Source organism: Cebus imitator, unplaced genomic scaffold (genome assembly GCF_001604975.1).
Source record: "Cebus imitator isolate Cc_AM_T3 unplaced genomic scaffold, Cebus_imitator-1.0 Scaffold77, whole genome shotgun sequence".
Taxonomy (NCBI): Eukaryota; Metazoa; Chordata; class Mammalia; order Primates; family Cebidae; genus Cebus; species Cebus imitator.
The window spans coordinates 6,583,631-6,597,292 of record NW_016107392.1 but is presented as its reverse complement, the minus strand read 5'-3'; the positions used below and the strand labels follow the sequence as shown (position 1 = coordinate 6,597,292).

Genomic DNA, 13,662 nt, shown 5'->3' with positions numbered 1-13,662 from the left:
AAAAAAAAAAAAAAAAAAAGACAGCAACAAAAAATGATGTTTTGCTAAAATAGATGACATCAGATAATTTAAGAACATCAGTATAAGAAAAAAATATATAAATTATTTGCAAACTGGAAGAAAAAGTTATCAGAAATTATTGGTAATAATAAGCTGTTTGCATCCTCAAAAATATATCTACAGAGTAAAATATATCATCTTAATTTCAGAAATGTTATATTTTTGTGTTATATATGAGAAATCAATTAACAGTAGCTTTTTTATTAATTTTCATCTCCTTGTTTAAGTGACTCTGATGTATAGCAGCTCTAGGGAAAAATTATGTCATTCCTTAAAATGATGTTACTGAGATTAACCTTGAAAGAAATCTAGACTGTCATAAAATTCCTGTTTAAAGTATACCCAGGGGTTTCCTCTCAGGGGACAGTTCATATACTCAAGAATGTGGCCCCTTGGAGAAATATCTGGCATTTTTCAGGATAGTGTGGGTGAGCAAATGTGTAACATTTCTTCTCCTTATAATTGCTTGTATATTCTAACCAATGATTAATACGTTTGAATTCATCAAAATTTAGAACTTTAATTCGCAAAACACGTTGTAAACATGGTGAAGATTATCTACACATGAGGAGAAACTGTTACATATATAACAGATAAAATACTGCAATCTAGAATATTTTTTTAAAAGCTCCAACAAATAAATATGAGAAAAGATAACTCAGTTAAAAAATGGGAAAAGAATTCACAAAAGAGGAAATACAGATAGCAAATGAACACTGTCTTTAAAAAGATTCTTAATCTTCTTAGCAGTCAGAGGCATGCAAATTAATGAGGAACACATGAGAAAAGGTTTTTTATTAATCAGTTTGGTGATATTGCTGTGAGACTGGAAAGAACCAGGAACTCTCATACATTGCTGGTGGGTGTGATGTGATATGTACACTCTGAAAAGCAGTTTGACAGTCAGTATCCACTAAAATGTAAAAGGTACAGACCCTGTGTACCAATAGTTTCTCAGTATTCCCATACTGTGGTATACTTCTCACAGTATACCCATTAAAAAAATGCACTCATACAGTGTGTAAGTAGGTATATGCAGGAATGTTTATGTCAGCATTCATGTCATAGTAAAGTATTGACATAATCCAAATGCCCAATAATGTTTAAGGAATAGCTAAATAAAGTATGCTGTGCTGCAGTTAAAACAAATGAACTAAATCTGTATGACCTATATGGATTACTGTCCAATTTTAAGGCTAAGAATAAGCAAATAGTATATAACTATTTTAAACACACACAAAAACATTATTTTCCATGGGAACATGTATTTACATATATACCAAAAAAGTCTGGAAAGCCATATGATTACATAAGTTTATCTCATTCCCTAGAGAAAGATTTGGAAGGTTTTACACCAAACTAGTTTTTCTGGGGCAAGTGCTAGAAATATGTGCATTGTAAAAGAATTATAGGGAACTTCAGCCTTAACTGTAACATTTTGTTTTACAAAGAATGTGTTCATGTATTTTATTTGGATAAATGTGTTTGAATTACAGTATTGTTATGCCAAACAGCAGCCAAAAAAGTGTAATCATACATGTGTTATTTTTCTAGAAGCCTATTAGTAATGGTCTTCCTCCAACACCTAAAGTGCATGTAAGTACTAAATATGAAATAGGCTAAGTTTCAAGCTAAGTACAATGACAGTCACTTGTATGTGTTATCTTTGCTTAGGTTTTTTTTGTCTGTTTGAAAGAACCGTCATTACTGAAAAAAAAATCTCTAAGATTGCTAGTTTAAATATTATTTGATTACATCTAAAAAGTAGCTTTTCAGAATAAATTATAAATTATACATTTTAAAGCTCCTTGATTCTAAAATGTACCTGTATCTTATTTGCAGCTATTTTTGAAGAAATGGGAAAAAGGCCCTTGGTCATACTAGAAATACAAAATGTAGATAGGACATTTTTTCTGACATTTTTTGAGTTATGAAAAAGAATTTTTTTTTTTTTTTGAGACATGGTCTTGCTCTTTCACTAAACTGGAGTGCAGTGGCACTATCATGGCTCACTGAAACCTTGACTTCCAAGGCTTAAGCAAACCTCCCACTTCAACCTCCTTAGTATGTGAGACCACAGGCATGTGCCACCATGCCCGGCTAACTTTTGTATTTTTCACAGAGATGGGGTTTTGCCGTGTTTCCCAGGCTGATCTCAAACTCCTGGGCTCAAACGATCCACCCACCTCAGCCTCCCAAAGTGCTAGGAGTACAAGAGTGAGCCACCTCACCCAGCCAATTATCAAGAACACAGAATTTTAAAATGAAAAGGAGCAATGAAGGACCATCTGGCCCAAGCCTCTTGTTTTGTCCCGCAGTAAAACAGACCCAAGGAACATAGTCACCAAGATCACAAAACTCCACTCAACTCTAGCCACAATTTAGATGTCCTGTCTTATAATCTGGCTTGTTTTAGAGTTTTGCTGTTAAATTAGACCCTGCTGTCTTTCTTTCTTTCTCTGTTTCTGACTTATTTTTTTAATTGACAAGTAAAAATTGTACATATTTTGGTATACAACATGATTTTGTGATGTATGAATATGTTATAGAATGGCTGAATCAAGCTATTTAACATATACATTAACTCACTTTTTTTTTGTATGTGGCAAAAGCACTTAAAAATCTACTCTGTTAGTAATTTTCAAATATGTGATATATTGTTACTTACTGTAGTCACCATGATGTACAGTATACCTCTTGAACTTACTCCTCCTAACTGAAGTTTTATGTCTTTTGACCAACATCTCCTCAACCCCTCATCCCCCAGCTTCTGGTAACCACCATTTTACTCTGTATGGTGGTTCAACTTTTTTAGATACTGTACATATAAATGAGATATATATATATATATATATATATATATATATATATAATGTATCATTTGTCTTTCTGTGCCTGGTTTATTTGACATAGAAAGATATCTCTAGTTGTCAAAAAATGATAGGATTTTCTTCTTTTTTAAGGCTGAATAGCATTCCATAGGGAATATATACAGTTGTTCCTCAGTACCCATGGGGAATTGGTTCCAGCACCCCTCTGGGGATACCAGGAATGCTCAAGTCCCTCATATAAAATGGCATAGTATTTGTATATAACCTACATGCATCCTCCTATACCCTTTAAATCCTCTCTAAATATGATGCCTAATACAATGTAAATAATTGTTATTCTGTATCATTTAGGGAATAGTGACAAGAAAAAAAGTCTGTACATGTTCAGTACAGACATAAGCATCCTTCCCCACCTCCTCCCAAATATTTTCAGAGTTTGGTTAAATCTATGTGCAGATCCACAGATAACAGAGGGCTGACTCTATCCCATTTTTTTTTTTTAATCCATTCATCCAGTAATAGACACTTAGGTCAAGTTCTTATCTTGGCTTTTGCAAATAATGCTGCAACAAATATGGTAGTGCAGATATCTTTTTGACATACTAATTTTATTTCTTTTCTTTTTTTAGATGAAGTCTCACCCTATTGCACAGGGTGTCACCACGCCCAGCTAATATTTTTTGTAATTTTAGTGGAGACAGGGTTTCACCATGTTGGACAGGCTGGTCCTAAACTCCTGACCTCAGGTGATCTGCCCACCTTGGCCTCCCAAAGTGCTGGGATTGCAGGTGGGAGCCACTGTGCCCAGCTTCATTTCTTTTTGATATAGACCCAGTAATGGTATTGCTGGATCATACAGTCATATTGCTGTTTTTCTTAGGCTTAAAATTGTATTAAGTTAATGTAATTTTAGTTTATAAATAGGACTGCATTTCCTTTGCTACAAGTCTGTCATCGAAAAGCTTAAGTAGCACTAGTTCAGAAGATGTCTATAGCTTTTCTAGTTTTTTACCTGCCAGCTCTACTTTTTAGCCCTTTGTTCCTTTTTTTTTTTTTTTTTGACAGAGTCTCACTCTGTTGCCTAGGCTAGAGTGCAGTGACACTATCTCAGCTCATTGCAACCTCCGTTTCCCAGGTTCAAATGATTGTCCTGCCTCAGCCTCCCAAGCAGCTGGGATTACAGGCACGAGCTACCATGCCTGGCTAATTTTTGTACTTTTAGTAGAGATGGCGTTTTACCATGTTGGCCAGGCTAGTCTCGAACTCCTGGCCTGAAGTGATCTGCCTGCTTCAGTCTCCTAAAGTGCTGGGATTATAGGTGTAAACCACCACACCTGGCTTTTTTTTTTTTGGAGACAGAATATCGTTCAGTCACCCAGGCTGTAGTGCAGTGGTGTCATCTCAGGTCACTGCAACCTCCGCCTCCCAGGCTCAAGTGATTCTCCTACCCCAGACCCCCGCGTAGCTGGGACCACAGGTGCCCGCCACCATGGCTGGCTAATTTTTTTGTGTTTTTATAGAAACAGGTTTTACAATATTGGCCAGGCTGGTCTTGAACTCCTGACTTCAGGTAGTGTACCCACCTCAGCCTCCCAAACTGCTGGGATTACAGATGTAAGCCACCACGCCCAGCCCTTTTTTACCTTTAAATTCTATATTTTGATTAGTACAGATTATAATGTATGTATTATAAAGTGCATATACTTTATATTTGTAATTTAAATTGTACTTAAATATTTTTTAATTAATTTTCTATATTTATACAGTATACTCTATATTATATAGCATATATATTATAGCAGATAAATATATATACAATAGGGCAAAATTTCCCACTTGACTATAAGACAAAACACTTACCTCAGGTTTGCAGCTTGACAGGGAAAAGCTATCTTTGAATGCCAGGTAGACTCCAGCTATACAAATCCGCTTAATATTGGGAACTGGCTTGATTGTTTTGTTCTTCATTTTGTCATTTAAGTTTCCAGGGGTTAGCAGTACCTCAACATGCAAATTTCCACAGCTATCTTAAAAGGTCGTTATTAACATTAGTTAAATGATACAGTTTCTGCTCTACATCATCAAAGCATGTTTCTGTTGGTCTCCTACTACCTGATGGTATCACCAAGCTAAATTGTTCTTTTCTGGTACTAAAATCTTTAAAAATATATTGGCTGGTAGATTTCTATCATTAAAAGGGAAATTTTAAGGCCCATGTTTTAATTATGTTAGTATTTTTAATCCATTATTGTCAACTAGTGATGTCATCTCTCAACACGTTACCTCCTTGTTTGTGAGGAAGATATTCCTTCTGTAAAATGAGGCACAAATGCTGTTCTTTTAATTTAGGCCAACATGGCAAATACTGAAATTTTCTCTGACCAAAAATATTTTTGTACCGTTTTTCCCTCAAGTTGTCAGTATGTAAAAGTGATTACTTGAGTCAACATTTTTGTACCTTGAGTATTTAAAAAGATAATTTCAGAATTAATATTTTACTCTTTGACAACATAATATGAAGTTCAAATAAGTGTTATATTTCATTATGATATATTTATTATCTGAAAAGTTTGTAAATGGTTTTGATAAGTAATAATTATCATCAAAGAGTTAAGCTTTTCAATGAATCTTACCAGGGAAAATAATCAGATTGCTCAATTGAAAAAAATAAAAAATAAAGTCTATATGTTTTGAGGTTGAAGCACATATATGAATTTCAAGTCAGTCATACCCATTTCACTTTGTAATGTGAAATTCAGTTTCTGTCGATAGTCTCTCACATTTAAATCAGAATTACACTTTATATATTAAAGACTTACTTTTCACTGTTTCATATTGGTTATTCTTTGTTTCCCTAGATGGGTGCATGTTTTTCAAAAGTTTTTAATGGGTGTCCCTTGAAAATTCACTGTGCATCATCATGGATAAACCCAGATACAAGAGGTAGTACTGTATGTTTTTATCTGTTATCTTTCTAATTTTTTAAAACTGGGACCATGAAAGCATTTGTGATTTTATTTATTTTCTGAATATCTTTCTGGGGGAAAAAAAAAAGTCTCGTAATTTTTTTTTTTTTTAATTTTAAGGTAAATAAGTTTCTCTGTGCTATTATCAGTGTTTGAAGTGACACATGACACTAAAATTTCACTATATAGTTACCATATCAATATAGTGAAGCCAAGTATTCTATGCCACCCTAGTTTCTTCCAAAAATATTTCTACTGCTGCTGCACAGTAGTCTGGTATCTTTTTTTATTTTTAGAGAAAGGGTCTTGCTGTGCCACCCAGGCTAGAGTGCAGTGGCATGATGATGGCTCACTATAACCTCAAACTTCTGACCTCAGGCAATCCTCCTGCCTCAGCCTCCCAAGTAGCTAGGACTATAGGCACACACCTGGCTGGTTTTGTTTTTTTTGTTTGTTTGTTTTTGTTTTTTTAATTTTTAATAGAGGTGGGATCTCTCTGTGTTACCCAGGCTGGTCTCAAACTCCTGGGCTCAAGCAATTGTCCTGCCTCAGCTTCCCAAAGTACTGAGATTACAGACATGAGCCACTGGCCAATAGCTTCATTTTTGTCGAAACAGCCGTTATTGAAGGAATTTACTGAGGATCCAGGGTTTAATGATCCAGGTTTTAATGACCACTTTCGAAGATCTCTGACCTTAAAAGGGGCCATAATTAGAATAGTTGTCTTTAGGCACCAACTATATACTGTGTCCTCCCACTGTACATATGAATCTTCATAGCTGTCTGTCTATGTAAGATACACACAGAACATTTAAACGTGAACATTTTTATATACACACACAAATTCTTACTAAATCTTCTGAGTACTTTTATGTCATAGGCAAGGAAACTGGCATTCAGAGAGATTCATTGTTTGTAGCCAATTGGTGGTAGAAAGGGTTAGTTTCAATCCAGTACTGTCTGACCACAAATCTTATGCCATGAATCTGCCAGTACAAATCTTAAATGCTGGGCACTTTAGGAATGCCCTTAGCATTCTGTACTGTTCTCAACACACTTCAGTTTAATCTAGAAAAGTTCTTGACCTGTTACTCTGTATTATCGTAAAAACAGATCGGGCTGTTGAGAATACTTGTTCTTCAAGTTGCCGGCTTGGATTTCTTTGAAGTGTTCTTTGCTTTCTTTCCTGTTCTAAAGCCTTTTTAATAAATTTCCACTTCTGCTTTTGCTCTTGGGAAAAAAAAAAGATTGGACTGGACCATGGCCATGCTTCTCATATCTTTTAGAAGATATTGAGTACCCTAGCAGGTATCTAAGTTTGAGTTAACTTTTTAATAGACAGTGGTCAGATTCTGGGTTATTTTTATAGTGCTTATAGTGTAGCTCTGAAAAAAATATTCTGTAGAAATAATTAGAATCTGTATCAGCTACTCTCATTTTATTTCTGTATGTCAGTTGCACATGATCCTCTCTTAAGGGGGTTTTAGAAAAAGGAGCTGCAGATTCTTTGCCAGTTCTTAGCACTCTCTGATGAGTGAAGAATCTACCATGCCACTCTTCAGAACCTCCCTTACATAAAAATTCTCTTCACTGCTTTGAGGCTAATGTTTACATATAATTCAGTTTATGGGTCTAAAGTATCTAACCTCTTTTTTATATGCACTGCTTAAAATCATGGTAATTCTTGTATTATATGTTAATACATATTTATGGAAGTTTAGATTATAGAAATCCTATTTTAAAATATTTTATTTACCAAAATCAGTCAGTGAATTACTTTTATTTCAGATCAGTACTTGATCTTTGGTGCCGAAGAAGGGATTTATACCCTGAATCTTAATGAACTTCATGAAACATCAATGGAACAGGTATGTTATTTTGTATATTCTCTTTTTTATTATTTTCAAGTTACTGTAAGTACACATTAGACCAGAAATGAGATTCAGTTTCGTGATTTGCTGCTGCTTTTATTCTTTTTTTTTTCTTTTGAGTCCGAGTCTTACTCTGTTGCCCAGGCTGGAGTGCAGTGGTGTGATCTCAGCTCACTGCAACCTCTGCCTCCAGGTTCAAGCAATTTTTGTATCTCAGCCTCCCAAGTAGCTGGGATTACAGGTACGCACCACCACCACACCTGGCTAATTTTTGTGTTATTAGTAGAGACGGGGTTTCACCATGTTTGCCAGGCCGGTCTAAAACTCCTGATCTCAGGTGATCCGCCTGCCTCGGCCTCCCAAAGTGCTGGGATTACAGACATGAGCCACCATGCCTGGCTAATTTTTGTGTTTTTAGCAGAGACAAGGTTTCACCGTGTTGCTTAGGCTGGTCTCAAACTCTTGGCCTCAAGTGCTGGATTTACAGGTATAAGCCACCCCACCTCTTTTATTCTTAAAACCTTCTTCAGGTTGGGCGCAGTGGTTCATGCCTGTATTCCCAACACTTTGGGAGGCCAAGGCAGGCATATCACCTGAGGTCAGGAGTTTGAGACCAGCCTGGCCAACATGGTGAAACCCTGTCTCTACTAAAGATACAAAAATTAGCTGGGCATGGTGGCGTGCGCCTGTAGTCCCAGCTGCTCGGAAGGCTTATACAGGAGAATCACTTGAATCCAAGAGAAGGTTACAGTGAGCCAAGACCATGCCATTTCACTCTAGCCTGGGAAACAAGAGTGAAACTCTGTCTCAAAAAAAAAAGAAAGAAAAGAAAAAACAAAACCTTCATGAAGCATGTTCTAATTACCAGATACTGAAGACATATTCACAGGCGTAATCCATACCCTTGAGAAGCTCATGATCTAATAGGGAAAACAGACATATAAACCAGTAACTACAACACTCGGGGTTAGATGTCATATTATGAATTGAGTATAAGACATTGGTCACAGAGGTGGAGGTCACCAGCACCTCCTGTGAAGATATGAGAAAGAGGGGCATTTGAGATGGACCTTAAATGATGAATAGAAGTTTGCCACACAGACCGGATAAGCATGACGGCATTGAGATGCGAAGTAGCATGGCAAGTATAGGAACCGTGACATATTGAGATATAATTCACATATCATACAATTCACCCGTTTAAAGTGTACAATTGAGTGGTTTTTAGTATGTTCACAGGGTTGTGCATCTATTACCACTATCAATTTTAGGACATTTTCATCATCTCCAAAAGAACCTCCATAATCATTAGTGGTCATTCCCCATTTCTCTCCTCTTCTCCCACAGTATGGGGATGTTTTTGAGTGTCACAATGAGTGGGGGAAGCTTTTGCCATTTAGTAACCAGGAGTCAGGAACATGAAACAACCTGCAAACTGATCATGATGATGATCTTAATAGCTAGTATACTTACATAAAGCTGTGTGTCAGGCACTGTTTTTAAATGCTTAACCTATAATATTTAGTCTTCATGAAACCTCTCAGAGGTAGACACCATTGTTATTCTCATTTCGCAGTTGAGAAAACTAAAGCACAGAAGGGATTAGTAACTTGCCAAAGATTCCACAGCTATTCTGTGGCTAGACAAGCTAGCTCCAGATTCCATGCCCTTAACTACTTCACCATATTCTCTCTCCCAGTTGTATGGTTCCTGTAGAGAAATGCTGGACCTAGAGAAAGAGCAAAGATCTAGAATTGGCCTAATTGAATGACCAATTCAACATGGAGGTTGAGGAGAGGTCTAGGTTAACTTCCAGTTTTCCACTTGAGTGACTGGGTGCATAACAGTAACAGAAAGATAGAGTGTATAGTATATTGAAGGATATGTTGATTTGAAGAGAATGGTAAATACATTCACTTTGGTCATAGTAGCATGGCAAGTATAGGAACTTCAGTTTTCTCAACTGTGAAATGAGAATAACAGTGATGTCTACCTCTGAGTTTGGAATTCCTTCAGGATGTGTGACTAATTCCCTTTTATCAATATAAATTGATTATAAGGCCTGGTGTCGTGGCTCATGCCTGTAATCCTAGCACTTTGGGAGGCTGAGGCGGGGGAGTCACCTGAGGTCAGGTGTTTGACCTCACCTGAGGTCAGCCTGGCCAATAAGTGAAATCCCGTCTCTACTAAAAATACAAAAATTAGCTGGACATAGCTGTGTGCACCTGAAGTCCTCGATACTTAGGAGGCTGAGACAGGAGAATCACTTGAACTCAGGAGGCAGAGGTTGCAGTGAGCTGAGAGTGCACCACTGCCCTCCAGCCTGGATGGTGGAGCAAGACTCCATCTCAAAAAAAAAATAAAAATAAAAAAATTGATAACAAAGTAGAAAGAAAAATCTGTAATGATTTATTCATTACTAAACATTTTCATCTTCATATTTTTAAATCAGATTTTCTAACAAGATCCTAAACTACTTGATACATTGTAAATCTTTTAGTCTGGAAATGGTATACACTGAAATGGCTGAAAAGTGCCTAAGAACAGGGAAAGGGAGGAAAAGGATCTTGTAATTATAATAATTAGTAAATAAATAATTCAAAGGTAGTAATATTTTTCTTGGGTATAATGAGAAATCCAAAAATAATATTGGTAACAATATTAATTGTAAGACGTAAGACCAACTTTATGCATAGGTGAAGTAAGCATTTATCAACCTAATTTGAAGAAGAAATTTGAAGAATTTGTTGTCGTTTTTGAGACAGGGTTTTATTCTGTCACCCAGGATGGAGGGCAGTGGCGTGAACACAGCCCACTGCAGGCGTGAACACAGCCCACTGCCGGCTTGACCTCCTGGGCTCAAGTGACTTTCCCACCTCAGCATCCTCAGTAGCTGGGACTACAGGCACATCCACAATGCCCAGCTCATTTTTTGGTATTTTGTAGAGACTGGAATTTCACTTTGTTGCGCGGGCTGGTCTCGAACTCCAGGACTCAAGCAGTCCTTCTGCCTTAGCCACCCCAAGTGCTGGGATTACAGGTGTTAGCCACCAGGCCTGGCCAGGACTCTTAAGAGAAGGCACCCATCAACCACACATAGCCCCAGTCTGTAATTCCCTTCTTAGTTGCTTTAGCATTTGAAATTACATTACTAGAGTAATTTTTTTTGAAACATTGCCCTTTAAAGGAAGCATTTTTTTCTATACGAGTAAAGAATTAGTATATGTGGAGCCTGATGTTTTCATCTTACTATGAAATTGATGATTAGGTTGATTTTCTCTAGACTTTTGGGGAAAGAAACAGCGGCACGAGCCTACTAGACAGGGGAAGATTCTGAAAGGTGAGAAGATGACACAAAGCAGGGTCCTGATTTAAAATTTTTATCTGCCTTTATTATTTATAACTAACATTTATTCAGTACTCTATGTGTGTCAGACACTCTTCTAACTGCTTTACAAGGAATATCTTGTTTAATTACCATACAGCCCTGTGAGATACAGATACTGTTTTATAGATGAGAACACTTGAGACAGAGATTCAGTAAATTACCCAAGATCACACAGAGTCATTGATAAAACAGATATATGAGCCAAGGCAGAATATAGAAGCTACCCTTTTTAACTGTTATCTTCTTTTTTATTAAACTGATTATTTCACCTAGAACCTAACTTGCTAATGGAAGAAATCATTGAAAATCTAGTAAAGCTTTAGAGTTTTAAAAGTTGTTAAAAATGAAAATTCAAAATGAAATCCAGTAATTTTCAAAATAAAACTATACATAAATACCTTTTCATTGTCCCTATGTTAAAAATTGGAAAAGAATTTGTGTCTTGTCCTGTTACTTTATGTATGTTTATATTAAATAAGCAAACCCACTTATATTTGCAAATATATAATTTCATAATAAGTCATAGATGTGGTATTGATAAATACTTTTTAAGTGGATATTTGTATGAAAAGTAACCCAGTTCAACACTTGAATTAAATAAAAATCTGTTTCTTGCTACTTTGATAACATGTACTGATATGTGGCCTGGAATAAGTCATTGCCCCTTCTCTGCCTGATTTTTTCAGTATAGCCAATGAAGTCCCAATTTTGTTGTGAATTTTTTGTGAAAAGCAGAAAGTAGGAAATGGATGTTGATATCTTCTCTATCTGAGGCGCAGGTATAGGCATATTTTACAAATTAAAAAACTATATTGGCAATGCCACATTTTACATGTTTGGAGAAATTGGGTATTTTATGTAAGTACGTTTTCCCAGTAAATGAAATAAAATTTTTATTAAGATGTTACTTTGTTTCTCCTCCCTTTTATTATTACCTTTTCTCTTTTAGTTATTCAGTCCGATTATTATTACTGTGTTTCCATAATGTCCTTAGAGGCCTTGATGTGTTTCCCCATTCATCCCTGCATTCTCTGTATTCCCTTCTCTCGTCTCAGTTGGTTTGGGAGTAATTCAATGTAGGAATTGCCAGAGCAAACCTAGCAACAAAGGTTGTTAAATTGGAATGCTTAATAATGTACATCAGTGGCTCTCAAACCGCAGTCTGCCTCAGAATTACTTGGCAGTCTGGTTAAACCATAGATTCCTGGGTGCTCCTTCAGAACTTCTTGCTTCAGTAGGTCTGGGGTGAGGTCCAAGAATTTACATTTCTGCCATGTGCCCAGGTGTTGCTGATGCTGCTGGTCCAAGGACCAGTTTAAAAACCACTGATAGGCATAACAAAATGTCTTAATGAGAGTAGTTTGTTTTTTTTTTTTTCTTTAATATATAGATTGTGTTCCATGAAATTCCCTTTTCTTTGCCATAAATTGTGACCACTTTCAGGCTTCCAGAGATGCCTCTCACTTCTTATTGTACTAAATTTTAGTAATTAATTTCATATATATTTGTATCTCCTTTATGTTTATGAGTTTTCATCATATTCTATGTCAGCCTTTTTTTCCCTCCATACCTAGTGTTTCTGTATCCTGTGTTCCACTACACAATGATCGTTTTTTTCTGTATCATATACTCTAGAAGCTATGCATTGCATATTATGCCTAGATAGATATGTTTTGGGAGAAGTAGACAGGAGAGTCTTACAACCACAGAACCAGAATAAAAGAATAGATGTTATTTGAAAATGTTCTTATTCCCTGCATAGTTTGGGCTTACATAGCCCTTAATCATAAGAGAGACTTGAGCTGAACATATCATGTTTAGGCTAAAATTACATTGCTAATTTATTTTTTCTCTCACATAAATATGTATGTATGTATATCATCTTATTTTGACTCCTTGATAAAGTTAATTTCTGTTGAAAATAACTTACTTTTTAAAGAACTGACCTATAGATAATGACAGCTTACATGATTACTGTGTACAGATTTACATTTCTATTATGTATTATTCTTTGTAAATTTTGTGTCTTTTTTTAATCAGCTATTCCCTCGAAGGTGTACATGGTTGTATGTAATGAACAATTGCTTGCTATCAATATCTGGTAAGTATTTTAGTTTTTAAATACCTTACAATTGTTACTATTTGTTAGTAGCTTTTATGTCATATCTGTTTTTCTTTGTAGGTAAAGCTTCTCAGCTTTATTCCCATAATTTACCAGGGCTTTTTGATTATGCAAGACAAATGCAAAAGTTACCTGTTGCTATTCCAGCACACAAACTCCCTGACAGAATACTGCCAAGGTAAGGGTGTATCCTTAGAGGCAATATGATGTTAGCAGTTCATTCTCATAAATACCATGCTACAGAAAGTGAAAGAGCACTCAGTTTGGGTTAATAGAAATCATGTATGATGAAAAAATAATACGTAATATATTTTAACAAGTGTTTATTGATAACACTCTTGTTCTAAAATTTTTCTGCTTTATACTTTGAAATTACACCAGACATTTTCTCTGAATTTTTAATTCTTTTTTTTTTTTTTTTTTT

At 35.8% G+C, this 13,662-nt stretch overlaps 1 protein-coding gene across 3 annotated transcripts in view; it reads left to right on the top strand.

Annotated features, from left to right (window-relative positions):
- Positions 1-13,662, top strand: part of MAP4K3 (mitogen-activated protein kinase kinase kinase kinase 3) — a 189,149-nt gene that overhangs the window by 152,012 nt on the left and 23,475 nt on the right. For all 3 annotated transcript variants that reach the window (XM_017532583.2, XM_017532582.2, XM_037740015.1), the window contains 5 exons: positions 1,615-1,656; positions 5,750-5,834; positions 7,646-7,725; positions 13,157-13,217; positions 13,299-13,416. In XM_017532583.2, the coding sequence (XP_017388072.1) occupies positions 1,615-1,656; positions 5,750-5,834; positions 7,646-7,725; positions 13,157-13,217; positions 13,299-13,416 (386 nt within the window). The remainder of the gene's footprint in view (positions 1-1,614; positions 1,657-5,749; positions 5,835-7,645; positions 7,726-13,156; positions 13,218-13,298; positions 13,417-13,662) is intronic.